Genomic DNA, 25623 nt, shown 5'->3' with positions numbered 1-25623 from the left:
CAGCTGGGCCCTGGGGCCCGAGACAGGTGCCCGGGCAGCGCTGCCCCCTGCCCCACCACCTTCCCCAGCTCCTCCTGTGCAGACACCTGTCCGGCTGCACCCTCTGGATTCTAGCTCTGGCCCCACAGACCCACGGGCCCCGGGCTCCCCGGGACCCCTCAGAGCTGTACTGATAGCAGGAGCGCAGGCGCTCACCTCCCGTCACTTCCCGTGGCCGAGGCCGGGCTCAGACCACACAGAACCAGCCCTGGGCTAAGCCTCACGGTCTCTCATCAACGCGCCCGCACGGTGGGCTCTGCGGCGGGCTGGGCACACCCGACTCGTGCCTCTGGGACAGGTGAGAGGTCTGACCCCCCGTGACCTCCGCTGGCAGACGCCGGGGCAGGAGAGCAGAGGCTCCCCGGCCCGTGGGACTGGCCCCCAGCCCGCACTGCCGGTTGCCCTGGCGGACAGCTCGCAGGCCTGCTTGCCTAACTCCTTCTAGAAGCCCAGGTGCTTCTGCGGCTCCTTCAGAGCTGGAGATGGTGCCCCAGAGCTGTGGTCCCTCCTGCCGACGCCGGGACTCCAGGGCCTCAGCGGCCGGCTCTGGAGAATGGGTGTGAAGCCTCTGCTTTCGGGTACTGCAGCGACCAGAGCCCTGCACCCGCCCGGGCACACGCCTCTCCCGCCCAGGTGGGCCTCAGCCACCCAGGGAGGCCCTGAGCTCCTGACGGCTCCATCTGTGGGAGAACAAAGGCACCCGCTCCGCACAAAGCGTGACAGGAGCGTGAAGAAAGGCTGCGGCTGCAGCAATTTACCCTAATGCGCTAATTCATTCCAGCACAATTAACACGCTGATAACACAGCAGACAGTCATCAACCAGCGAACGGCTCCAGGCCCACAGCGGGATGCGACGCTGCGAATCCTGCCCCAGCCCTGCCCCACACCTGCCTCGGAGCCACTGCTGGAGCCCCCCGACACCCCGGGGCCACCTGTGCACCTGGGTCCCCACTCCACCTGGGAGGAAGCTTTCTCCACTGGCTGGGGTGAGACGCAGCTGCTTCCCGGGGTGCCCTGGGCTAGGAAGGACCCTGCTCGACCCCTGTGGGGCCCTGTATGGTCAGACACCCCAACTACGGAGCCAGGCCGACCCATGGCCAGGCAGGCGGTGTCCTTGTTGTGTGACTACAGGCAAGTCACTCCACCTTCCTGTGGTCGGAAAGCAGAACGGCTCTGGCCCCGCAGGACGAAACTCGGTTTCACCTGTGTGGAGCCGCGGTCAGCGCCTGGCACGTAGTAAGTGCGCAGGAAACACCACCCGTCACCGGCGTCAGCTGCTACCACCCAGCACCCAGCAGGGCACTGCTATTATTAAGCGCCGCCTGTATGTTAGCCCTGTGCTCAGCCTTCTACAAATGTCTTCCCTTAAGCCCCCTGCCCACCTCGCAGCCCGGGGGTGGAGGGCCAGCAGGAGGGAGGGGCCCGCCAGAGGCAGGCCCTGACGCCAGGCACGATGGGCGAGTGCCTGGGAGCCTTCCGACACCCCAGAGGTGAGGCCGAGTCATGCCCACTTCGCAGATTAGTCAACGGAGGCCCGGCCACGTGGACTGACCTGCCTGTGGCCCTTGGCAGGAGCCCGACTCCCCACACACACCACCCACGTGGACGCTGCTGAGGCCACGGCCCTCCTCTGCTGCAGGTGTGGCCCCATGCCTGTCCCCGCCCGCTGATGACCTGGGGTGAGGGTGACGCTGGCCCCATTGCCCGGCGCGAGGAGAGGCCTGGGCCCAAGGCCGAGCACCTGTCTGGGGGCGTCCACGGGTGGTGACGGTGGTCCCCAGCACCGGGTACGGCCCCCGCTGCCCGAAGCCCCTCAGTTATCACGGCGAGCAGACGCCCCGCCAGCCGATCCGTCTCCTGCTCATTAAGCCGGACGCCGAAATGGAAATGAAAACATAATAGCTATTTGATTGGGGGTGAGATATTTTGCATATTGGCTTGGCGCTGATAGCGGAATTTCATCAACTCCCTTTTTTCATGCTTTAAAACTGAATTACGGAGACAGGCTCTGTGCAGCGGGATGACCCGACTCCCTTCCAAGGCCCAGGCTGCCGATGATTGATGGCCCTCCCGGCTGTGATGTGGAGGCAGCTGGGGGGCCTTTGGATGAGGGGTCCTTTGGATGACTGCCCCAAAGAAAGCCGGAGCTGGCAGCCGAGGAGGGCAGAATCGCCCGAGGTGGCCCTGGGGTGCACCTGCCAGGTGGCGTGCAGCGCGGGGTGGCTCAGAGCACTGGACAGGGAACCTGGAGGCCCCGGCCGGACCCCCGCCGGCCCCTGCAGGCTGTGCCCGCCCCCCCCAGCCACTGGAAACATTACGAGGAACAACCAGAGCAAAGCCCCACGAGCCTCCACCTGGACTCCGCGCTTGACCTCGGGCGTGGGGCTTTCCTGCGGTCCCGCTATGTGGCTGCCATTACACAGCCATTTATGCCTCTGTGGGGAGATCCTTTGTGTTCCCAATGCAGAGGAGGAAGGAGAGGTGGGGGCACCTGCCAGGCCCCCTTCTGTGTCAGGGCCGGAGCATGAACGCAGGCCCGATGGCCTGGGGGTGGGGTGGACGCTGGTGGGCACGCGGCCCTGCTCGTCCCCCGACATCCCCACCTGCACAGCCTGGGGTGCGGTGGACCTGAGCGCCCACGGCCTCCTTCTCAACTGCCGTTCACTCCTGCGCTCTTCATTCACTCGTGAAACCTCCCCCGAGTCCATCTCCCTGCACAAGTTCCTGGGGACCCTGCAGCAGCCAACACGTACCCCCGAGGAAAGAAACGTGAAAAATCCAAGTGTGGTCATTGCCACCAAGGAGAGGTGGAGTGACAGTCAGGGAAGGCTTCCTGGAGGAGGCGACGAGTGAGTGGAGATCTGGGATGGGACAGGAGGCTGCCTGCGGGCGGGGCTGGGGAAGAGCACTCCAGGCAGAAGGAGGAGCGGGACGCTGAGGCCTGTGGCCTTGTGCAGGCCACGCCTCCCCGAGCCCAGCTTCCTCACGGAAAGCTGTGGGTTATAGCAGCCTCGAGTCAGGGGCTGGGCTCAGGGTTCAGCAATGTGCCCGTGGGTGCCGAGCACAGACCTGGGGTTATTATTACAACTGTTGTTATTGTTTCAACTCTCTGGGGAGGTGCCACACCTGCCCCTCTGGGGGTGCGATGGGGGCGGGGCATGGACAGGGGCGTGGGGACCAAGGGGCACGGCTGGAGGGAGGGGAATGAGGGTCTGGGGCCTGAGGAGGGCAGTGTGGGTGGAAGAGAAAGACCTCCCCCTAGGCTGGCGGACGGCCCGGCCTCCTGTCCCGCTGGCCCTGGTCAGCCGGTGGGCGGGAGGGGGCATGGCGCTGCCAGGGAGAGACCCTGGCCTCTGGGCGGCACACAGCAGCCAGATAAGGTCCCGATAACAGAGAGAAAATAGCAACAGATTCAGACTTTCCCACCGCCGGGCAGTGGGGCAGCTCGGGCCACGGCAGGGACAGGAGGCGGTGGGGACAGCTCCGTTCTCCCTGAGGGCGGCTGCGCTGTGTCCCGGGGGCTTGGGCCCCTCCAGCCAGGACGGGCTCTGGTCCAGCTGGGGCTGGGGGACGAGGAGACAGAGGCCCCGAGCACAGAGGCGGCCCCAGCCCCTCGGGACCATGTGACTTGCTCTCTGCCCCCAGTTCTAACGAGGAGCTGGGCTGATTTCCAGGCTGAGCTGGATGGAGAGAAGCGGGCGAGAAGGGGAGCCCCCAGCAGGGACGGGGCGGCAGGCGGAGCCCAGCGAACGGGGCTCTGGTGAAGGGCAGGGGTGGCCCACGCCTCAGAGCCCAGGGCTGCCAGGAAAGGGGCAAAGGGGGGAGGCGGGCAGACAGGGGCAGGTCCTCGGCCCCGGGGAAGGTCATCAGGGCCTAGCAAGGGTCCCATTTAAGCAGAACTTCTTAAAACTTTTGCCAGCACTTAGAAGGAAGGTGGGTTCCGGCCCATGGTCCCTGAGAAGCTCACACAGCACAGGGATGCAGGCATCGTGGGGGGAGGCTGACGATCTGGGAGGCCCCCTGGGCGCCTGTGGGTCCTCTCGTGCCCACCCTCCCGCTAGGGTACCAAGGCCCAGCACGGATGCTGGACACCCTCGGAGGGTCCACCTCATGTCCACCCCCCAAACGTGGCTAGAAGCTGCCCACTGCTCTCCGGGCCGCTCTGGCAGGAGGTCCAGGCCCATTAGCACAGGGCCGTCCTGGCTCCCAGCTCCTCCCCGCTCCCTCCACCCTCACTCCCTGGATGGCAGCCAAACTGCTTCCGCTGTCCACGCCCCTCCAGGCCTGGGTCCTTAGCCCACGCTGTCCCTCTGCCAGGACAGCTCCCCTGCCTGGTTGAGGCCTCCTCCTACCTCTGAAATCTCTCCCACACTCGGGTCATCCCTGGAGCCTTACGTTGGTTCGCATTGTCCCCTGGGGTGTTGCTCTGATGCTTTGCTGCCCTCCCCCAGTGCCCAGCAGAGGACGGAGGGAGACCCCGCCCCGCAGCCCACGCCATGGGAGGTGCTGCCGGCGTTGCCCCTAGCGGGCTGCACCCACGGCAGCAGGGACGAGATGCGGGCCCCCCCGCGGAGCATAGAGGGGCCTCTCTTCCTCGGCAAGCTCAGGCTGGGAGGGGCCCACAGGCCTCCACTGTGACCCGCCAGCGGCCCTCATCAACCCAGGATCAGTTCCTGCTGACAGCCAGGGCGACCACAAAGAGGATGTTGGCGAGATAATGGCTTATTCGAGTGGGCAGGCTGCCCCGCGGAGGGGAGGGCGAGGGTCTGAACCTCCGTGTGCGCCGGGGGCCTGGGTCCAGATGCCCTCCCACGCTGGTCCTCCCCCGCCCCATACCCGGTGGCAGGCGTGGCCCTGGGACAGAGGAGACGGGAGGGCGCTGGGGGGCAGCCTGGCTCCCCGCCAAGGGTGGGCTGGGTGGTGCGCGGGCGCACCCTGCAGCAGGGGGCTCCCTCCTCCTTCCAGAGGAGCAGACCTGAGCCCGGACCCTCGGCCTCTCAGGCTTGGCCCCCGCCTTGGGTGGGCAGGTCCCCAGCACGGCTGGGGCTGAGTGACCGTGGATTCACCTGCCTTTGCTGCCAGGCTGTGAGCTGGACCTGATGCGCGCAGCCTCCTGGCCCCATGTGCACCCAGGCCACGCCCGGGAGGTGCTGGTGGCACGCTGTCCTGAGAAAGCCAGGCCGAGGAGAGTGGCCAGCCGCTGGCACAACACACTCTGGGCCATGGGAGGGCAAGGGGAGCCCTCGGCGTCGAGGAAGAGCTTGGGTGCTCAGAGCGGAGGCCAGCGGAGGCCCCATGCGCTCCGGGAACAGGGACCCCGTACTCCAAGGAACACGAGTGCTGCAACCTACTTCAGCTTTGAACGCATTAAAATATCTCAGGGAGATATCAGTGGCATACAATAAAATCCATCCTTTAAGTGTCATTCACCTTTTGGAGGCATGTTCACTGAAAGATGAGCAGGACAGTCCTAGGTAACCCAGACAAAACCCAGGGCCCCCTGTAGCCCAGGCTCAACAAAGAGACACTTCAGCAGCCCAAATCCCCACCCGCTTCTCTCCAAAGCTTTGCAGGGGTCAGTCAGGATCTGAGACTGCCTTTCCCAGTCACTTCTCCACACCCCCGGCTGACGCAGCGCCGGGCACCCCCGCTTGGCTGTGCACTGTCCTGGCTTCCCTGTCCCTCCCCCAGACCCCTACTGTTCGCACCTGTGCTCTCACTTCCTCACAGGAGGTCTGGCAACTGGGCTGCAAGGGTGTGGAGTGCACCTCGGTTCTCCGTCTCTGAAGCCCTGACCGTGGGCTGCGGCCACCCCGACCCACGCCGGTGCCCGCCCTCCCCTGGCTCTGGTGAGGCCGTCCTGGCCTGAACTGTCCCGGCTCAGAACCGCCCGCCTTCTCGCTGCACACTTACTCCATCACTGCCTTCTCCGTCTCTGTACCTGGAGACTGGGGCGTCCCCAGCTCTGGTGCACAGTAGGTGCGCCGGGAACTCTGGTGACTGCGGGACAGGTGGGGGAGGGGAACAGGTGGGCTCAGAGCCGGGCACGGCTGGGGGCCACCCGGGTCCACAGTGGTGGCGGTGGGGCCAGAGGGGAGCCTGGGGGCTGAGCCTGCTTGTTGGGGGTAGTGTGAGCAGGGACTCAGCCCCGGGGACCCTGAGCGGGCCCCCTGCCCCCACTGGCGGAAGATAAGCTGGCTGGCCCTGCCTGGGGCTCTGAGGCCTGGGTGAGTATGGGGCCCCACAGGATGCAGGGAGATGGGGCGCTGACACCCGGGGGTCTGCACCACATACCAGCCCCAGCCACCACCACTTCCCCCTGCGGCCAGCCTGCAGCTGACGGGCGAACCTGGGGGGCTTAGGTGCCCCGGCCCCAGGGCCACGCCCGGACCCCCGGCACGCATCACCCCTCGAGGCCGCCCAGGGCAGGAGGGACCACGGGCAGCGCTGGGCCTGTCCCAGGCAGGAGTAATGCCACCATCACCGTGACCACGACGACGGTAGCAGAGCAAGCGCTCGGGCGGCCTCTGTAGCAGGCCGGGCTCTGGACTCACCACAAGGGGCTTCTGATCCTTGTAACGACCCTTAGTGTCACCCCATCGTCCAGGTGGGGAAACCGAGGCACAGAGCGGTAAAGAAGCTTGCCCAAGGCCTCACAGCTACGGGAGCGACGGGCTGCCACCTGCTCTCTCCTCCCGAGCCCTGCATTCTCGCCGAGGCCCCCCAAACCCACCGTCCCTGTTTGTAGAGACGGGGGCCTGCTTGGGGGGCACTTGGACCCAGGTCTGTGTGGCTCCCAGGCCTCCCCTCCCCTCACTCAGCCTCAGTGTCCCTTCCTGGCTCCCTCTCCTGTGGGCAGCCCCCCTCCCTGGTCTGTGTGACTGCTGTCTGCCCCCTCGGACTGATCCCTGAGGCAACGGGGGGGTGTCCGCCTGCTCCCCTGGCTGTGGTAGGGGTCAGCAGGGGTGTGACGCAGCTGGCACCCAGGGCCCCTCCCTCCAGGAGCTATTGCTCCCTCTGGCTCAGACCCGAGACAAGTAAGCACAGCCCTCGACAGTTTACGAAGCTCTGCCAGGCTCTGCACCAGCACCAGCCTGTGGGGCAACCGGCTCCACAGTGCGAAGAGGGAAACGGGCCAGGAGCAGCCGCCCTCAGAGCGCAGAACCTTGGGCCACACGGCTCTTCAGGACCAAGCAGAACCGAGACTGCGCTGTGCCCGGGGAACCTGCCCAGGCCTCGGTTTACCCATATGGGAAGTGGGTATCGACCCACTGACCTCACAGAGCCGCTGTCAGTGTGGACAGGGAAGGGCTTTGCAGGAGATAAAGATGCCCCTGGATGGGGTCCTTCGCAGGAGCACCATGATTCCCTCCACCAGGCCTTCCATGTGCTGGGTCAGCCGTGAGCAAACAGGTCCAGATGGGGGTAAACAGTCTGGGTGGGGGGTGAACACACACCTTGGGTATCATGAAGGGCCAGGATGGGTACAGGACAAAGAATGGTGGGTGGGTGTGGGAGTGGTCACTGAGGGCTCCTCAGAGGAGGCGGTATTTAAGCTGGGACTGTGAATGGGGAACTCCAGACAGAGGGAAGTGCCAGTGCAAAGTTCCGGAATTGGGAAGGAGTTTGGTGGGTTTGGGCCGCTGAGGAAAGAGCACCAAGGCTGAGAGAGGCAGAGAAGCCGGAGCAGCAGGGTGGCCGGCCGGGGTTTATTCTCGGCACCGTGGGAAACTAAGCGGAAGAATGTGGATGCTGGATTGCAGGAAGGACTCCAGAGTGCAGCTGCCGAGGCCCGGCCACCGCCTCCAGGCAGTCCCCAGTTCTCTGCCACCTCCTTGGTCTGGCTCCGCATCCTCCCCTGCCCAGAGCCTGTCCCGTCTCTCGGGCTAGGGCCAGCGGGCTGGTCCCCCACCTCGGTCCCTGGCGGCAGGGAAAGGGGAGCAGAGGAGGCGGGAAGAAAGAGCGGGGCCTGAGAAAGCCCAGAAAGCCCAGCCCGGCTGATAGGGGAGAGATTGGTTTCAGCCGGAGCCGCAGGGCTGCCAAGTCAACATCCTATCGGCGGCCTGCACTTACTCAACATTCATCACTGCTGAACTCGGAGACTTTATCAAGGCTAGAGGTTGGCGCCATCTCCGGGCCCGGCCACTCCCGGCCTCCGATGGGCCCGATAGCCGCTGATAGATTACACGAGATTGTTTCACTCTGGAGAACCGATTACGAACGCTCCTGGGGGAGGGGTGCAGACCACGTGGCCTGGGTGGGGCGGGGAGGGCCCCGAGGCCACTTGTGGGCCGAGGCGGTTGTCAAGAACGCACTCGGAGCATGTGACAGAGACCCCACGTGTGACTGGTGGCGAGGGGGCGGGGCGACGCCACAGCGCGGGGCGCGGGAGCGGCGGCCAAGGCCACGGCACGTGGCAGGGTGGCCGAGGCCACGGCATAGAGCTGTGAGTATGAAGGAGGCCCGCGGAGGAGGAGACGGGAGTCGTGCCCGAGAACAGGGGCTGCAGGCTCTGGAGTGGTTCTCTCCGGATGGGCCGATAAGGACTGACAGGTGGGAGTGGGGCCGCAGCTCATGGAGCCATCCGCGTGGCCTGCCGTCAGATGGACAGAGGCAGACGGCTTCCTGGTAGGGAATGAGGCTCCGGTGTGACAGGGCCCTGCCATCTGATAGGCGGGGTGGGAGACCCCGAGGGGCATGGGCCAGGCGCCGAGCCCTCCTCAGCTCTCACCCCTGGGGCTGCAGCCCCTTGGGGCCCGTGGCCAGGTACCAGGAGGGCAGGCCTGCCCGGGCTCATCTGCAGACCCAGCCCTTGGGCACGACTGCCCCAGGTCCCACACTAGGGCCCCCGTGAGAGGGTCCTCTTGTCACGGGGACTCCCGCGCCCACTTGGGCTCTGGGTTTCATTCACACCATGGTGCCACGGCCCTGGGGGGGTGGCTAGCTCCTCTTCCTCCAGGCAGGCCCTCCTGATGCTCTGCAGATCAGCAGTGGGATGTACACCGGGCCTGGGAGACTCTAGTGTCCAGACTTGGGGCCACACTACCCCAGGTGTCTCTCCAGTGCCCCGGGGATGGCGTGCAGCAAGAAAGGAAGAAGCAGGGTCCTTTGGCCGGGCCTGTATCCCTGCTGGGTGCGCCTGGGTCATAGGCAGCCAATCTACTCTGCTCCCACTGAGGTCCCGAGGTGCTTCCTGGGCCCACGGGGAGGTGGTGGCTGTGCAGGGCTGGACCCCAGACCTCCTGGCCCAGTGCATCCCTCGTCTCCACGGGGCCCAGAGCCACAGTGTCCAGGAAGCTGGGGGCGGCGGTGCACCTGGGCTTAAATCCCACCGGCAGGCCCCTCACCTCCCTGAGCCAGTTTCCTCAACTGAAACATTGGGAGTTAAAACAACAGCTTCAAATTCATGGATGAAAGTGGAAGGAAGGTCGCCCAGGGCTGGAGGGGGAGGGAGCCAGCGTTCCACGGGGACAGAGCTTCTGTCGGGAAGACGGAAAATTTCGGGAAATGGATAGCGTTGATGGCCGCACAGCCTCATGAACGCACTTACTGCCACTGAGGTACACACTGGAAACGGCTAAACGGTAAGTTCTGTGTTATCTGTATTTCACCACACACACACACACACACACACACACACACACACACGAGTCTGCCGCCCAGTGCCGTGGAGCACACAGCAGGTGCTCCCTGAGTGCCTGTTCCCTTCCTTAGGGATTCAGAGACACACAGCCCTCCCCACAACGCTGCCCCAGGCCACTGCTGAGTGCAGAGATAGGCCAGGGCTTGCCGGGGTCTGGTCCTGCGTCCACGGATCGGGGCTGGAGATGCTGGGGAGCACGTCCATGACGGAGGTCAGATGAGCTGACTGGTCCCGTGAACGGTCCCAGGCAAACCTCTGCAGCGGGTCATGGCCCAGCTCTGCTGCTCTCCCACGGAGTGGGCCAAGGCTTCCCTGGCCTGGCTCCAGCCCCTGCAGCCCGGTGCCTCCGCTCCCCGCCCCCATCCAGGAATACCCAGGGAGCCCAGACCGAGCACCAGGCCTGTCCCAGCGGCTGTCCTCTCTCCCCAGCCGTCACGCCTCTTTCCCGGTTAGGGCTCTTGCCTCTGCTGTTCCCTCTGCCAGGAACGCTCTTCCCCCGACACGTCATCTGCCTCTGCCTGGTCTCTCGTCCACCCCGTTCCCAGGCAGCCAGCCCCGGAGCAGCGAGGCCGAGGCTCTGCGCACGACCCCCGTGGCCGCGACCCCTCGCAGGGGCTATTCTCCTCCCAGTTCCCTCTGCTCCTTGGTTCTGCTTTGCTCCCCTGGGACAGGGCCCAGGGTGGGGGGCAGGTTTAGAGCCCGGTCGAGGGAGTATTCATGGAGCACCGGCTGTGTGCCCTGCGCTGTGCTGGGGGAGGCAGAGCTGCTGCCCTGCCGTGGTCACCCAGCGGCAGTCTGGTTCTGGTCTCGCGGCCCCCTCCCCGTTTCCCCCCCCCGATCTCAGCCCGAACTCCTTCCCTCCTCGCCCCTCTGCTACTTTCCACTTATACATTTTTGAAAAACGCCCACGCCTGTGGCTGCGTTTCAGGTCGCAGAGCCCTGTGGGTGCCATGGGAGCTGGGGGGGCCTCTGGCTGGACTCTGGGCCCCATCTTGCCAACAAGACATCCCAGAGGTGCAAAGTGCCTTTGAACATCGTGAGAACCCCCCCAAGTTTCTTGAACGCTTCCTATGGACATGGCCTCTTGTCAGATAGATTTCTAAAATGGGAGCTGTGGAGAACGGTGTTTCCAGAATACACCACAGCCACAGATAGAGGAGGACGCCCCGGAGAACCTCCTGTGTGAGCCCTCACTGTGTGAATGGGGACGCAGGCCCAGGGAGCACACAGAAACCCTGGAGGCAGACAGGCCAGAGCCTCCCGTCGTACAGACCGCGACGCAGGTTTGCGAGGCAGCTTTGGCAAACGGGCTGGACCGCGACTCCCTAGGACGGTGCGGAGGCCCCGCCCCCAGCCTGGTGCTCCACGGGGCGGCAGAGGGAGGGTCCAGGTGAAAATTCCAGCGGGGGAGGGCAGAGGGGGAGGGGACAGCACGCACAGGGGCTGGAGGTACCCCAGACACGTGGAGTGGGAGGGGGAGCTGGCCGCACTGATCTCGGGAGTGCCCAAGTCCTGGCCTCCCAACTCAGGCTGTGGGGGTCTGGGCTCTGCAGGTCAGCAGGAGGTCACCCAAAGGCCCGCCTGTCCATCCCCCTGCGCCCAGTTTTCCATCACTGGGGCAAGATCCTGCCCAGGACAGTGTCTCCCCACACTAAGGGCCCGCCTGCAGGAGGCCCGCCCCCCCGCACAGTGCTCAGCCAATCCCTAGGCCTCACTCCTGCTCATTTGCATGCCCGTTTCCATTGGCTGAGGACACACAGGTTAGGCCCTGGGTTCCCTGGCTGTGGGGATGGGGCGTGGGGGGCTCGATTCTGGGGAGACCATGCTGGGTGGGATGGGGGGGTGGCACTGGGCTCTGAGGGCCCTGGGCTGGCTCTCGGGGAGACTGGCTCTGCTGGGCCATTCCGGGGAGCCTGAGGGCTAAGGAGCTCTGGTGGGAGGACCAGGTTCTGGGGGGTGGCTTCTAGGGGTGCCAGGCTCAGGGTGACCCGTCTTAGCCCCAGGTCTGCTGCTCGGGGAGAACTCTGGTTAGAGCGCAGGTACTTCCTTAAATCCTCCCCTCTCCGCCACTATGAATGACTCAGAGCAGGAAAGATACTGACCCAAGGTCACACAGCCAGGACGCAGCAGCACAGCTGGGACCTCGCCTCCAGTCCTGGCTCCCCACCCCAAGCCTGGGTCCTTCCCTCCAGGGAGGGCCTGTAGGGCCACTTCTTATTCTTCGCTGCCTCGTCTCAGGGAGGGCTATTTTTCCCCTTTCTTTGCGAAGTGATGGAGACATTGATGATGATTTTACGAGAACCCGGCCCCCCTGCTTTCACCTTAGATCTAGTGGCACCATTTTCGCGGCTCTGAGTTGCAAGGCGGTGGGCTCGCGGGTGTGTGAGTGTGTGAGTGTGTGTGAGCGCGTGTGCACAGGCTTTGTTCCTGGCATTTTGGTGGGTGAGATAAGAGGAAACAACAGAACCGCTCGGAGAGGCAGGCAGATAGATAACAGCGATAGGGCTGCTCCACCACCAAGCCTATCTGCTCTTTATCGCAGTTCCCTTTTCTTTCTTTCAGGTTCGGGGGGAGGGCGGAACACACCCCCCAGCCCACCCCCACACCCGGGACCCGAGCCGAGGGGCCTCCCTCTCAGGCTCCCTCCCTCTGTGTCTAACACACCCAGTGTCCAGGCCCGGAGCTCCTGGCTGGAAAGGGCAGGGGTCCCGAGGGTCGGTGTCACCACTGAGATGGGTGACAGCGCAGCGGCGGCAGGGGAGCATCTGCGCCCGAGAGAGAACCCAGATCCCTCTCACCAGCCCTGCAAAAGGGCCCTGAGGAGGGCTGACTCCCGTTTTAGGACGAGGGCAGGGAGGCCCAGAGAGGTGACACCGCAAGGCTGTGCGGGGCCCGGGATTTGAACCTGGGCCTCCCTGGCCTTGAAGGTGGTGGTCTGCAGAGCGGGTACTGAGCTCCTTCCTTGAGAAGTCCTGTGCGCCCCGGGAGGGCACGGCTGGGCGGGGACAGGGAGGCCCCAGGGGAGATGACCAGAGGGGCCACTGACTCCCAGCCTGGCGCCTGTGGGGCAGGTCTTAGTGTCTTCAGCCCCGTTTTACAGATGTGGAAACGGAGGCTCAGAACAGGGAAGTGCCTGTGAGCCACAGCGATGGGGGCGGACCCCCTAGCCTCCCTCTGCACTCTCTCTGGCTCTGGTGAAAGCAGAGGGTCCAAGAGGAGGGCTCCCAGAGCCACAGGACCGATGTTCCAGAACCACCCAGGTCACTGTGTGAGAGCACAGGGGCCTGGGCCTCTGCAACCTGGAGCCATTTGCCACCAACAGCCCAGGAAGAATGCCGGTGGGATTCGAGGAGGAGGTGCAGCAGGCACCCCTGCAGGTGCCCTGAGAGAACCCCGCGTCCCCAAAGCATGTATCCCAGGACGCTCTCCCTGCTTCTCTCCCGTCTCCTGCCTCAAAGGCCGAGGAGGCCGGAAGTGCAGTCACACCCACTGCACAGGTGAGGAAGCCGTAAGTCACTTGCCCAGGCGTCCTCCCCAGGCGGCAGGATTCAGACCCAGTCACCCCACCCTATGCTGGTCCCCCTCCGCCATATACGCACCCACTTTACTGGAAATAGCTGCCTTCCTTTAGAATACTGAAACAAAATAAAACCCCAAAGACAGAAAGAAACCAACTTTATCACCAAAGGGGCCCATTTTCTGAGGACAGATGAAATGACCTCCAGACGCAAGCAGGAGCAGCCGCCCCATCATCCATCGCTCTTGGACAGGGCTGTGTGGCCCTGAGAAGTCACTCACCCTCTCTGTGCCTGGGCATTTTCCCCCAAAACAGAGAGGGCAGTCCTCTTAGGGCAGGTGGAAGCTCATGGCCGCCAACATCCCCAGAGCCTGCAGCCAAGAGGGAGACCCAGACCTTGACCAGGCCTCTAAGTCAGGTCTCTACGGCTTCCTCCCATGCTGTGTGACCTTGGGTGGGTTACTCAACCTCTCTGAACCTTGAGTCCCCCGAGGAGAAATGAGGTCAGAGGCGCCCCTCCCAGGATGCCGGCAGGACTCTAAAGGATAACACAGGTCACGCCCAGGCCTGGCATATAGCAAGTGCTCAGGGAAGGGAGCTATCAGCTAACAATGGCTCCATTCGGATTTTAAGCGTGGAGTCCCAGAGCCACCCAGAAATGTCACTGACTGTCCAGTCAGGCCTCCTGTCTCTGGGACCACAGAGAATCTCGTATCTCAAGAGTTGCTTAAAAAATAAATGCAGAAAGCAAGGAAAATGGCCGGCTGCCCTGCGCCTGCCGGGAGCCCCAGGCAGCTCCTCTGCCGGGCTTTCTGCATCGAGGGGGCGAGGATGCCTAGTTTCCCCTCTGTAGCGTCCCCTCGCCCGTGGCTGCCGCACCTGTCCCTCAGCGGGGAGGATTAGTCCCACGGTGGCCCTAATCGCACTCATCGCACCATCAGCACCGGATCTCATCAGCTGAAGGAGGCAGCTTTACCCAGACAGACGCGGAGATGGTACCTCAGTCCCATCAGGGCGCCAGCCGTCACACGTGGCGGCCGGGCGGGCCTCCGAAGGCAGGGTGGCTGGGGACCGGGCAGGGAGAGAGAGCTGGGAGCCCCTCCCTTTCTCCAACTAACTGGCAAGTGGGGCTCCGCCGGGCTCCTTGACATCTACCGGGCACCGACTGTGTATAACCAGGCACCGCTCGTTCTAGGGGTCAGGGAGGGAGAGGAGAGACCCAAGCCTGGGCCCATCTGACACATGAGGACACCGAGGCCCAGAGATACGTCCCAGGAGACGGAGGCGAGGCAGCCGGGTCCACACACCCAGCTCCGGTGAGCTGGGGAGGTTTAAATCTCCCACGAGGGCTCAACCCTTGGCCCTCGTTCCCTCCAACACGGTCCCCGCCGCTGCTGCTGCCTTTCCCAGCGGAGGCCTCTACCTTCCCTCCCCAGCCCGGCCCGCGGACACTGCCTTTGTGCAGAGGCCTGGGAGGTGCAGGCTGGACGTGCCAAGGTTGATGGCCGGCCCAGGGGGACGGGACAGGACAGGCCGGGAGAGACGGCCCCCACCCTGCCCACCCTCCTCCCTACCTTCTTTTTCAAAAACATAATTTATCTGTGTATTATCAAGAAATCCAGACACTTTAATCAGTGAGCTATGAAGTCAGAATTTCCATTCTTATCTGCGGGAGGAGTGGAAATGGAGGAGATAGCGCGAGGGATCGCTGGTGGGGAATGTTAATGGGTGGAGAGGCTGGGCCATTGGCCACGAGACGCCGTATCTCCCCCATTATCAAGGCCGTATCTCGCCAACCATCTCGGCGCAGTAATGGGGCCAGTTCAACTTTCCGAGTTATCACGGGAGCTGAAACCTGCGCCTGCCAGAGGCCTGGACGGGGAGACAGTTCGGGCGGACCAGGCCCCGGCGGGCAAAGCCAGGATGGAGAGGAGGACCTGGCCGGGGCCCATGAGGGCCTGGGTGCCCACTGACCATCAAGGCCACTGCAGCGAGAGTGTGTGTGTGGCGGGGCGCGGTCCCTCTGCTCTCTGGGAAAATGTCTGGTTTGGGCGGAGCTGGGTGTGTGCATGTTGTGCAGGAGGGGAAACTGAGGCAGGAGGCCACCTCAGAGCCCCAGTGGGGCTGGGTGGTCCCAGGCCCTCCCGAGCCGTGCCAGGCCCATGAAGTGGAAAGGGTGGGTGGTGTGGGGGCATGGTGGGGGGACCGGAGTGTGGGCAGCCTGCCCTCCTGCCCTGTGGCCTGCAGGGTCCCCTATCACCTCTGCTGGAAGCCTCTTCCAGGCCCCAAGCCCCAGGAGCAGGGTGGGGACATCCTGGTGGGCTCTGCGCCCGCAGGTCCCGACCTGAGGCTCGGGGTACGCTCAGTGTGGCCCTAAAATGCTGGGGCTTCCTGCCTGCCCTCAGGGCCCCGGCATGGGATGCCCCAGGGGATGGGGCACCCAGGGCCCATAAACAGAACACATCTGCCCATTCAGAGGAAAGGGCGTCCAAATCCACTCATTCCCTGGGAGCACTTACGCCGCTGAGGTGCGGAGCGAGAGTCTCACCCGAGGACACCCCCCACCTGCTGCCTAGAGGGCCCATGTGACCAGGAACCGCCCCAGGAGGGCCTGGCCTTCGTGTGCCGGTTCAGCTGTGGCTCTGGTCTCTCTCCTGAAGCTGGAAGGCTGGGCAGCGGCCACTTTGGCCCAAGAGGGGTAGGGACTTGCCCAAGGTCACACAGCCACCAAGGAGACCACAGCTGGACGCTGCCTGGAACCGCAGGAAAGCCTCAGTTTCCTGGATGTAAACAAGGGTGGCACCAAGCCCCGCAGGGAGAGCTCTGGCCCTGGACACCACAACCGTCGCCATCCTCTCCTCACTCCCAGGGTGGGGAGCTCGAGCCGCGGTCCTGAGTCTGACCTTTAAACCCTCTAAGCCTCAGTTTCCCCTCCATGCACCGGGCTAACTGCTGAGCCCCCCTCACAGGCTGTGAGGGGAGGACGTGCGCTCACGGCTGCAAGTGCTGGGCACCCAGCAGGGGCTTAGTAAATGCTCAGCTAACGCTTGGTCTAACGGCCAGTGACCACGAGCTGGGGTTAGTCTCGGGATGAGCTTGGGGCCCCAGTAAACAAACGCGGGTCAGATGGGGGAAGCCCCAGCTCTGTCTCTCGTTGCAAGGGGCCGAGGGCCCGATGCCAGAGCAGCCCGAAGAGCAGCGAGGGGCTTCCCCAGGCCCACCAAGCCCTCCCTGGGAGCTGAGAGTCCAGCAGTGCAGCATGGGCCCGCTGTTCCAGTGGAGGGCTCTCTAGCAGCTCTCCCCCGCTGCCCACCGCAGGAAGGAGCCGAGACCCCTGGCCCTGTGGCCCCCTGGCCTCCCGCTCCCTGGGTCTGACTTGCAGGGTGGAGAAAAGGGAAATGAAGGCAGGAGGCTGTGGCAGGTGCAAGTGGCCAGGGCAGATCGGGAAAGCTGGAGGGCTTGAAGTGAGACACCAAGAGGAACTGACAGGAAGCAGTGCAAGGGAGATGGGGGAGGGGAGAGGTGTCCCCCTTCCTCTTCATTTTAACTTTGACAAATGACAGACGACGCAGAGGCTCTGGCCCAGGCTGGACCTCTGCTGTAAGGTCTCAGCAGCCTCGCTGCCTGCGAGCTCAGCATCACAGCTGTACTTTGTAGGGGAACCAACTGACTTGCGCCCAGCCCGGTGTCCCCAAGACATCCCCGTCCTGCAGAGGTGGAGACTGAGGCTCAGGGAGGCAAGGTGAGCCTCCCAGCAGAGCCCAAGAGCCCCACCGCAGGGAAGCTCCGGCAGCCACCCGAGTGCAGAGCCCCCTCCTCCCAGGAAGCAGCCCGCCCGCCACTTCTGGGGGTGTCTAGCAGCTGGCACAGGGTTGCACAGACCACCCCATCAACCCCATCTCCACATCGTTCGAGTGCTGTGTGACCCTGGTGCAACCGTCCACCCTCTCTGATCCTCTTTTTGGGGTGCAAAATGGTTTGAGAACCCCAACCTCAGTGGGTGTATGGAGAATCACAGGAGGGGACGCCAGCGAAGTGCTTACAGGGGGTAGGCTCTGAGGCTGACTGGCTGGGTCTCTGTCCCCACTCCGCTCCAGTCCTGGGGTGGGGCCCGTGGGAACCAGGAGCACTGGGGCCAGGGCCAAGCTCGCCCCACGCCGGGGCTCGCGGAAGCTGCACACCAGGGCCCCATCACCTCTTTTACGGGAGGGGAAAACACGGCTGTGAAGCCGTGTTTTCCCCTCCCGTAAAAGAGGTGATGGGGCCCTGGTGTAGCCAGCAGGCCCAGGGGAGGCAGATCGAGGGACAGGAGGTAGAGGGGAGGGGCCTGCCTATCTGTACCCCAGCTCTGGCCCAAGGTCAGCCACCACATTCCTGCCCCAGCGGGCACTGCCTTCTCCCAAACAGGAGACTCGGGGGGAGGGAGGAGGGAGGGGAGGCGGGGAGGAGCTGGGCCCAGGAGGCCCTGGGAGGACACAGGATGACTCAGGAGGGCAGGACAGGTGACTGGGGGGCCGAGTGGGCACTGCCCAGAGAAACCTCGGCCCTCCTCTGGGGTCCACAGACCCAGCTCCTGGATCACAAGTTCCTGAGCATGTTACTGTCTCCCAGGGCCTCAGTTTTCTTGCCTGTAAAATGGGTCAGTCAATAACGATGATAATCGTAACAGCAGGTAAGACCCTTGGGCAGGAAAGGGACTGATGGGGCCTGGGCCCGCCCCGCCTAAGGTGCAGTCAGGGCACCCGGCCCACGACTCCCTCCTCTTCAGAAACTAACACACGAAGGGGAGGAGGGTGGGAGGCAGGCCTCTGTGTGAAGCGTCCAGCCCTTGGGGCTTCTGGCAAAACGTCAGTAGTGCAACCAGCAGCTCCCAGGGCTGCCACGTCCACCAAGGACCTGCCTGCGGGACCACACTTTACAGTTTGTATCTGGGAATCTCACGGACCCCACATGCAGGCCCCAGGAGGGAGGTACTCTTATTAAGCTTCTGCTCCAAAAGCAGGAACCGAGGCAGGAGAGAGGCCACCTGCCCACAGGGTCACAGCAAGGCCAGGACTCGAGGCCACGTGGCAGCCCCCCGCTGCAGTGGCCTCCCGCTCCGGAGACACGGGCTGGCCTGCAGCCCGGAGCCCTCGGAGGACGGTGCGGGCCCCGATCTCTGAGCTCCCACTCCCTGCTGTGGGGCACCGGGTGGGGATGGAACCCCCGGGCCCGGAGGCAAAGGTCCCTGTCCTCAGCCCGCCCAGTGGTCCCACGGACAGCTGGGGTGGGTGGGAGCAACACGCCACCCATCAACCAACAGCCCAGCCCCTATCTCACCTGGGATCCCAGGTGTGCTCAGCTCATCACCTTCTGTGTCCCAGCCCCGCGTGGGTACCGGACACAGCCTCTGGGGTAGATGCCGTGTCACGTGTCACCCCTGTTCTACAGACGAGAAAATAGGAGACGCTCCCTGAGGCCACTCAGCTGGGGGCTGTGATGCTGGAGTTGAAAGTTGGGGGGCGGGGGGCGGGGGGAAGAAGGGCGGGGCGGCCTCTCTCAGACCCAGACTGCCCTCATCGCCTCCTTGCCTGGAGGCAGGACTCTAGTCCCGGCCTCCTGATGTCTTCAAAACCTCATTTGCAAAATGGGGCACTGGACTGGGATGTGCCCATTGAACCAGGGGGCAAACTGAGGCAGAGAGGGGCCGCTCACACTGATGCTGCCCGGGGACCCTCGGCAAGCCGCCGTTCCTTTCCAGGCCTCCAGCTCCTCCTCTGTGAAATGGGCACAGGGACACAGGAGGCCCTGGGGTCCTCTCAGTGGGCTGCCCGACCCCACAGCCCCTCAACTCTGGGCTGGCTTGGTCCAAACCCATCCAGAGCTCAGGCGGGGAGGTGAGGGGTGGGTGGGGGACAGAGGAACCTCGCTGACAACTCCCCAGTGCAGCCCCTCCTCTCTGACGAAAGGGCAAGCAGCGTGTGCAGTGTGCACAGCCCGGGCACCTGCCTGGCAAGTTGTAGCTGGAACAGCTGGAGGCGAAGGCCAGCCACGAAGAGGAGAGACGGGAGGGGGGCAGGTGCGGGCCCCACTTCCTAGGCAGGGTCCTTGCATGTGTTTCACTCTCTGGGGACAGCTTGGGAAAAGGGATTTGTCCATCACAGATGAGCTGGAAACCACAGATCTAACTTGACCGATGGGCCACAAAGATACTGCGGGGGAGGGCGATGGGGATGCTGGCAGCTGTCTGAGGAGACGTGGATTTCCCGTCTGTGCTCACAGCTGTGCTCAGGGACCACCAGCGTCGGCATCCCCATTCTGCAGATGGGGAAACCGAGGCGAAGGCACTGAGGCTGGAAGGGGCTGAAAGAAGCCAGAGAGAAATCCTCCAAGTCTCGGCTTGAACCCAGGCTCGGGTGAGGGGGCAGCCTGACGGGAGCCTGCCCTCCCCTCCTCCCAGGGACACGTGCACTGCGGCCTGAAGGCGGCTGAGCCCTTACCCACGGGGCCACCCGCCTCCTGCTGCCAAAGTGGAGGACACGGAGGCACAGGGGCGCGCTCTGCAGGTGCTGCTGCCCCCTCTCCTGCCACCCTCTCGGTCCAGGCCACTCCTGCCTGGGTGGGGAACAGCAGGTGAGGTCCAGAGAGTGAACGTGTGATGGCGGCCTCAGTCTCCCCGTCTGTGAAACGGGGACGGGGCCATGGGGCAGCGCCAGGAGGATCCAAGGGTATGGGGGCCGGTGGCAGGAGCCCAGCCAGGCACCCGGGCCCGGGGCTACGGGGCTGGCGACAGCGGCCGGGACGCAACAGCTGCCTCCAGGAGAGGGCCTGTCGATGGTAGATAGTCCGCCCGGGAGTGTTATTCCCGAGCCCGGCAAGCCCCAGGAACGTCTGGTTGGCATAGAAACAGGAGATAAGGGGTACAATTAATGGCATCGTGTTCCCTCCTCCTTTCTTCCCCAACTGACCCATTTAAATCCCTGGCGGTGCTGGTGCCATGCTGGGCTCCCAGTGACCTCTGGGGAGGGGCTGGCTAGGTGGGCGGGATGAGACTGGGGCTCAGGGCACTGGCAGGGCTGGATGAAGCCTCCTGGGACCCCATCCCCCTACCCTGCGCAGAAACATCTCCGGAAGGAGGTCACAGGAGACTCGGCAAGGGCAGGGCTGGGGAAAGACCCCTGGGCACCTCTGCTCCCAGAGGCCCATTTCACAGGTGTGGAGACTGAGGCCGGGGAAGCCCAGAGGCAGACAAAGGCAAGAGACTGTGGGAAAGCAGCGTGATGTCCACAGCGGGGCCAGACTGCCTGCCTTCCAACTCTGGCTGTCATTTTCTTGGGTGAGAAACTTAACTTCTCTGTGCTTCAGTTTCCCCAAGATGTAAACGGTAAGAACAGGACCTGCCTTAAGATAACACGTGGCCTGGCACAGAGTAAGCCCCGCGAGTATTAGCTACTATAGATATCATTATTACTATCTAACGAGCAAATGAGCCGTCTGTCTTCCCTCAGGCCCAGGAATGCAGGAAAACCAGCGTGAAGGCCCAGCCCCAGGGCCTGAGAGCTCGGGGCCCCCGGCTGCCGCCCACCAGAACTCTGCTCAAGGCCAGGTTCAGGGAATGGGGGCTGGGAGCCAGTCTCTGCGTCTCTAAGGCCCAGGTCCCTGGCTCACTGTAGCTTGGCCCCCATGCCCCCAGGGCTCTGAGGAGGGCGCGGAGGCCAGCTGAGGGCAGCCACGGTGCCCGTCCACCCCCGGTTGGCAGGCAAGGTCACACCTGATTTCCAGAGACGGGAAACTGAGGCTGCAGAAGGCACAGCCACCTGCTCATGGGGCTCGAGTTACGGGCAGCCAGGCTGCCAAAGCCCCGTGTTTCCTTGCTTCTCTGCCATCACAGTGGGGTGGTGGGTACTGCAAGGTGACCCCTGGGAACCAGGCAGCTTCCCAGGAGCCTCCCACACCTGGCAGGGGGAGGTGCATCGCTCTGTGCAGATAATCCTCTCAAGTTCATCAAAACTGAGAGACCACCTCACCCCCCTTCCGGCCCAACCCAGTCTCTCTCCGGAACTGGCCCTCACCAGAGGCACGGCCAGCCTCCAGGTAGGCGTCTGCCTGCTGGGGAGAGCGGGCAGGTGGCTTAAAGCTCGGAGTGAATGAGTCATCCTGTGGCCACCAATAATTTGCTTAACCAAGCTCCGAGAATGTGTGAAAAACACCTCCGTCTGCAATGGAGCAGCTGTTCGGGCTGGGACTTCTTCCGGGAGCCCCTTGCCTGTCTGGCCTCGACTTCCACTTGGCATCTGGAGCCATGGTCCGCAGGGGCTCTCCCACTGCAAAAGGGCTCTGTGGTCCCCTCGGCATCCCCAGTGTGACCGGGGGGCTTGCTCCTGTCCCCACTGTCCAGAGTTGGAAACTGAGGCTAGCCCACTGTCCCTGGAGGCACCCCCAACAGCTGGCCTCTTCCTGACCCCCTCTGGAGGTCCCCCCTTGCAGGCAATGCCCCACCTGCCCCCATCCACCCCCACCTCCCCGGTTTCCGTACTGCTCTCTGCCGGCCCCTGGTCAGCTCACCCCTCCCCTGGCTCCCCAGGGCAGTGGCTACGACCCAGTACTCGCATTCAGCAAGCGCTCAGTGAAGACCTCCCGAGTGAATGAAGGCAGGTCTGAGCAGACCTTCCCTTCTGATTTGAGGGACCTGCTCAAAGAGATGCCAGCACGCTGTGTTCCCCCCAACCTTGGCTCGGCAGCAGAAGCCACTTCGATTCTTTTTTCAAGAAAACTCCACGCAGGTCACACTTACCACTTGACAGGAAGAACACCAACACCAACTTGATTCAAGGGGGAAAACACCCTCTCTCCTTCTGGAGGTGACACCCCTGACTCTGCTATCTCACACCATCTAATAGGAATCAGGGCTGGGTGTCCTCCCTCCCCTCCTCCCCGCTCCTGGCCGGTGCAAAGTCAGTTTTCTTTCATTTTGACGGACTGTACCACCCGCAGGGGGAGGATCAACTTCCTGGCAATGAAGTGTGTTTGGGATGAAAACTCGCCCAAACGGACCCAGGCACGCACGCCCCTCCACCCCTCCCCGGCAGGTCGGAGGCCCCCCACTCGCCCCAGCCGCGACGCCCCCGCGCTGTTGTTGCCTCGAACCCGGCGGGGCCTGGTGGCCATAGATAAGGGCTCTTATCGCTTTGGGAGATCGCCATCCGGCCGACCGGCCCGGCGCTTATCTGAGCTCACATCGACCCGGGCGGGAGGAAACCTCGGCGGGCCAGGGCGCCGGGGGTCCCGAGCTGCGCTCCGCCCCGCGCTCCCCGCCAGCGCGGCCCGGCCTATCGTCGCAGCCATCTGGCCGGCCAAGGCCGCGCTCCCGCCTCGCCCTCCCCCGCTCCCACGTTTGAAGTTAATAAATGGGCGCGCCTATCGCCGCCGCCATCGGTTGTGCGCCTTATCAGCGCGGCACATCTATCTCTGCGCGGAACAAAAGGCGCACAGAGGCGCGGGCAGCTGCGCCCCGGCTTTGGTGGGGGCCCCGGGGGGGGGGCGGCGGCCCAAGCGCTCGGGCCCCTCCCCTCCACACCCGCGGCCTGGTCGCAGGTGAGGCCAGAGCGGCGGGCACACAGCCGCCAGGGCCCTACGCACAGCCGCAGGCAGAGGGCGGGCGGCAGAGGGCGGGCGTGCGGGCGCCGCCGCTTGGTGACAATCAGCGCTCGCATCTTAACGCGCCAAGATCTGCCAGGGGGAGGAGGCGCCCGGGGCCGCGGGCTGAAGGGAGGGTGCCCCGGCCCCGCCTCCCAGGGCCGGCCCTCTCCCCAGCCCGCTTACCGGGCGCGCTGAAGGTAGACAGCGGGGGCTCGCCCTCGCGCCCGCTTTGGTCCCTGTCCCCAACACGCACCGCTCGGTCGACCCAGCTGAGCCCGGGCGCTCGCTCCGCTCTGGGCCTTATCGGCTCTGGCGATCGGCTCCCAACCTGCGATCTCCCTGCCCGCGCTATCTGCATTTCTCATCACGCTGAAACACATACACACGCACACACGAGAACAGACCGAACACAGGCGCACAGGGGAGGAGGGGAAAAAGAAACCAGAGAACCAGCGCAGATCGGGACCTGTGGGTGGTTTTAATACTTGAGTTGACTTGATAGAAAGCGACTTTCGGAAAACAGGTCCCGCTTGCACACTGAGGAGTCGGGTTACGGGAACCCGGATTCATGCTTGCCTTCCCCCTCTCTGGGACCTCGGGAGTAGACACTCCCCCAGGAGCATGCACACAGGGTTCTGGTGGCAATGGTCATGTGGACAGAAGAGGCAGTGCGGGGGAACATGGGGCTGGGCAGTGGTCTGGCCCCCTCTTCGCCTCCTGGGCAGCCCCAGCGACCTGCTGGTCTGGCCGGGGAGATGTGGCCCCGCACTCTGGCCCTGGCAGCAGAGGCGCGAAGTTATTACTGGCGTGGGGTGGGGAGCCGTGCTTCCTGTGCACTGCCCTCTCTCTCCCTGCTCAGGCAGCCGAGGGGCCCCAAGAGTACGGGGCGCTCTTATCTCCGGGGGGCATCATCAGTGTGGACACAGCAGCTGCCTGCCCCCCCTCCCCCACCGGGGGAGTGGCCTGCGGGCCAGACGGGTGAGACACTTGGACGCGTGCGGAGGCGACCCTGGCCCAGGACTGAGTCCCAGGAGACCCCTCCCCGACCCCTCGGCTAGAGGGTGTGTGTGACCGCAAGCCACCCAGCGCACAGCGCCCCTGCAGTCCTGGCTGGGACACAGGGAGGGGAGGACCTCCAGGAGGCTGTCCCCGGGCAGGGAAGGCTCGAGTTCGAGACCCAGAGACAGGGCTGGAGCCCAGCGCGTGGGCTGAGGTAGCTACACCTCCATCCTCCAAGCCAGGCGGCTCTGCAAGCCAGCGGGAGTGGGGGTGGGCGCCGGCGGGTCTCCGCCTCTTGGCCGTGCACTTCCACGCGCCCCGGGTGCCCCCTCTCCCTCCCAGGTCTCTCTTTTTCTCCCTCTAGATACAAAGCCTGGGAGAGTCAACCGCGCGAGATAAGATCACAATTTCAGCCCGTCCCGACAGAGCGATCTTATCAGGATGGGACTTGCAGAATGGAATATTTTAAACTTTATCTGAGCCCAGATCGGGCCGCCTTATCGCCGCACCATCTCGGGGGATGCGGGGGAGGGGCAGGCCGCGAGGTGGCCGCGCCCCCAGCAACCCCGTTCCGGCCCTCTGGGCGGACACCCCCACCAGGCGGGACCCCCGGTGCCGGTGCCGAGACGCGGGGGACCGGCCCGCCAGCGGAGATTAGATTACGGCGCGCTTGGCACACAGCGTGGGGGGCGCGGCGCGGGGTGAAGGTCGCGGGCGCCGCGGGCAGAGCGGGACGGACCGGGGGCGGACCGGCGGGGGTCGGGGCCGGCGGGCAAAGTTTGACTCACGCTTGATCTGCCGGGGGTTGCTCTGTTTCCTCCTGGACATGTCTCCGGCGCCGCGCGCCCTCGTGGCGGCCGCCTCTAGCCCCTGGCGGGCGGCGGCGGGCGGCGGGGGCGCGGCGGGGCCGCGGGGCGGCTCATGCCCCCGGCCCCTGGGCTCCGCGGCCGCCCCGGCCCGCGCCCCCAGCCCGCCGCGTCCGGCCCGGCGCCGCTGCGGAGGCCGGAGGCTCGGCCCTGCTGTGCGGCCGCGCGGACCGCCGGGGCCGGCGGGCGGCGGGCTGCTGCCGGCTCCTCCGCCTCCGCGCAGACGCCGCCGCTCGGCTCTTCTCAATGGAACCTGCGGGCAGCGCGCGGCGAACCAGGCGGCCTCGGCCCGGGCGCTCGGGGCGTGCGGGCGGGGCGTCCGCGTCACGGCGCCGCGCCTCCGGGCCCGCCCCCACCGCTGGCCCCGCCCCCAGCGCCGCGGCCTCGCCCCGCCTGCACCGAGTTGGCCCGCCCCCGGGCGGATCTTGTTACCTCGCGGCCCTGGCCCCGCCCCGCCCCGCCGCCCTGGCCCGCCCCTGGACTGGCCCTGTTTCCTCGCCGCAATGGCCCCGCCCCGCCTTCTGGCCCCGCCCCCAGAGAGCTGAACCCGCCCCCGGCCCTGGGTAGACCTGTGGCCTCCTCGACTACTCCTTCGGCCCTGCCGCTTTGTCCCCCAGACCCGGCTCAGACTCGGCGACCCAAGGCATCCCGCCGCCCCGCGTCCGGCCGGGCTCCAGACCTCCCTGGACCCGCCCCCTCGGCGCAGCTGCAGCTCCGCCCCCCAGCCTGACCTGACCTGGTTCGGTTCCTGGACACCGAAGCCCCGCCCAGACCACGCCCCCAAACCATGGCTCCGACCTCCACCGCCCATGACTCCGACCTCCACCGCCCATGACTCCGCCCCCCGCTCTGTAACTCCGCCTCCAGGGCCTCGGTCCCGCCCAGAACCTCTGGGCTCTGCGACCACCCTCCTCGGCCCGCGGGATGGGGGACGGTGAGG

General features: G+C 64.9%; 1 protein-coding gene across 1 annotated transcript in view; it reads right to left on the bottom strand.

The window, feature by feature from the left end:
- Positions 1-25330, bottom strand: part of ZFPM1 (zinc finger protein, FOG family member 1) — a 69927-nt gene extending 44597 nt beyond the window's left edge. Inside the window, 2 exon segments of the mRNA XM_060289885.1 lie at positions 24606-25296; positions 25298-25330. Of these exon segments, the coding sequence (XP_060145868.1) occupies positions 24606-25296; positions 25298-25330 (724 nt within the window).
- Positions 25331-25623: the final 293 nt, after the last annotated feature.

The sequence above is a fragment of the Globicephala melas genome, chromosome 19 (genome assembly GCF_963455315.2).
Source record: "Globicephala melas chromosome 19, mGloMel1.2, whole genome shotgun sequence".
Taxonomy (NCBI): domain Eukaryota; kingdom Metazoa; phylum Chordata; class Mammalia; order Artiodactyla; family Delphinidae; genus Globicephala; species Globicephala melas.
This window is presented reverse-complemented; position numbering and strand designations above follow the sequence as displayed.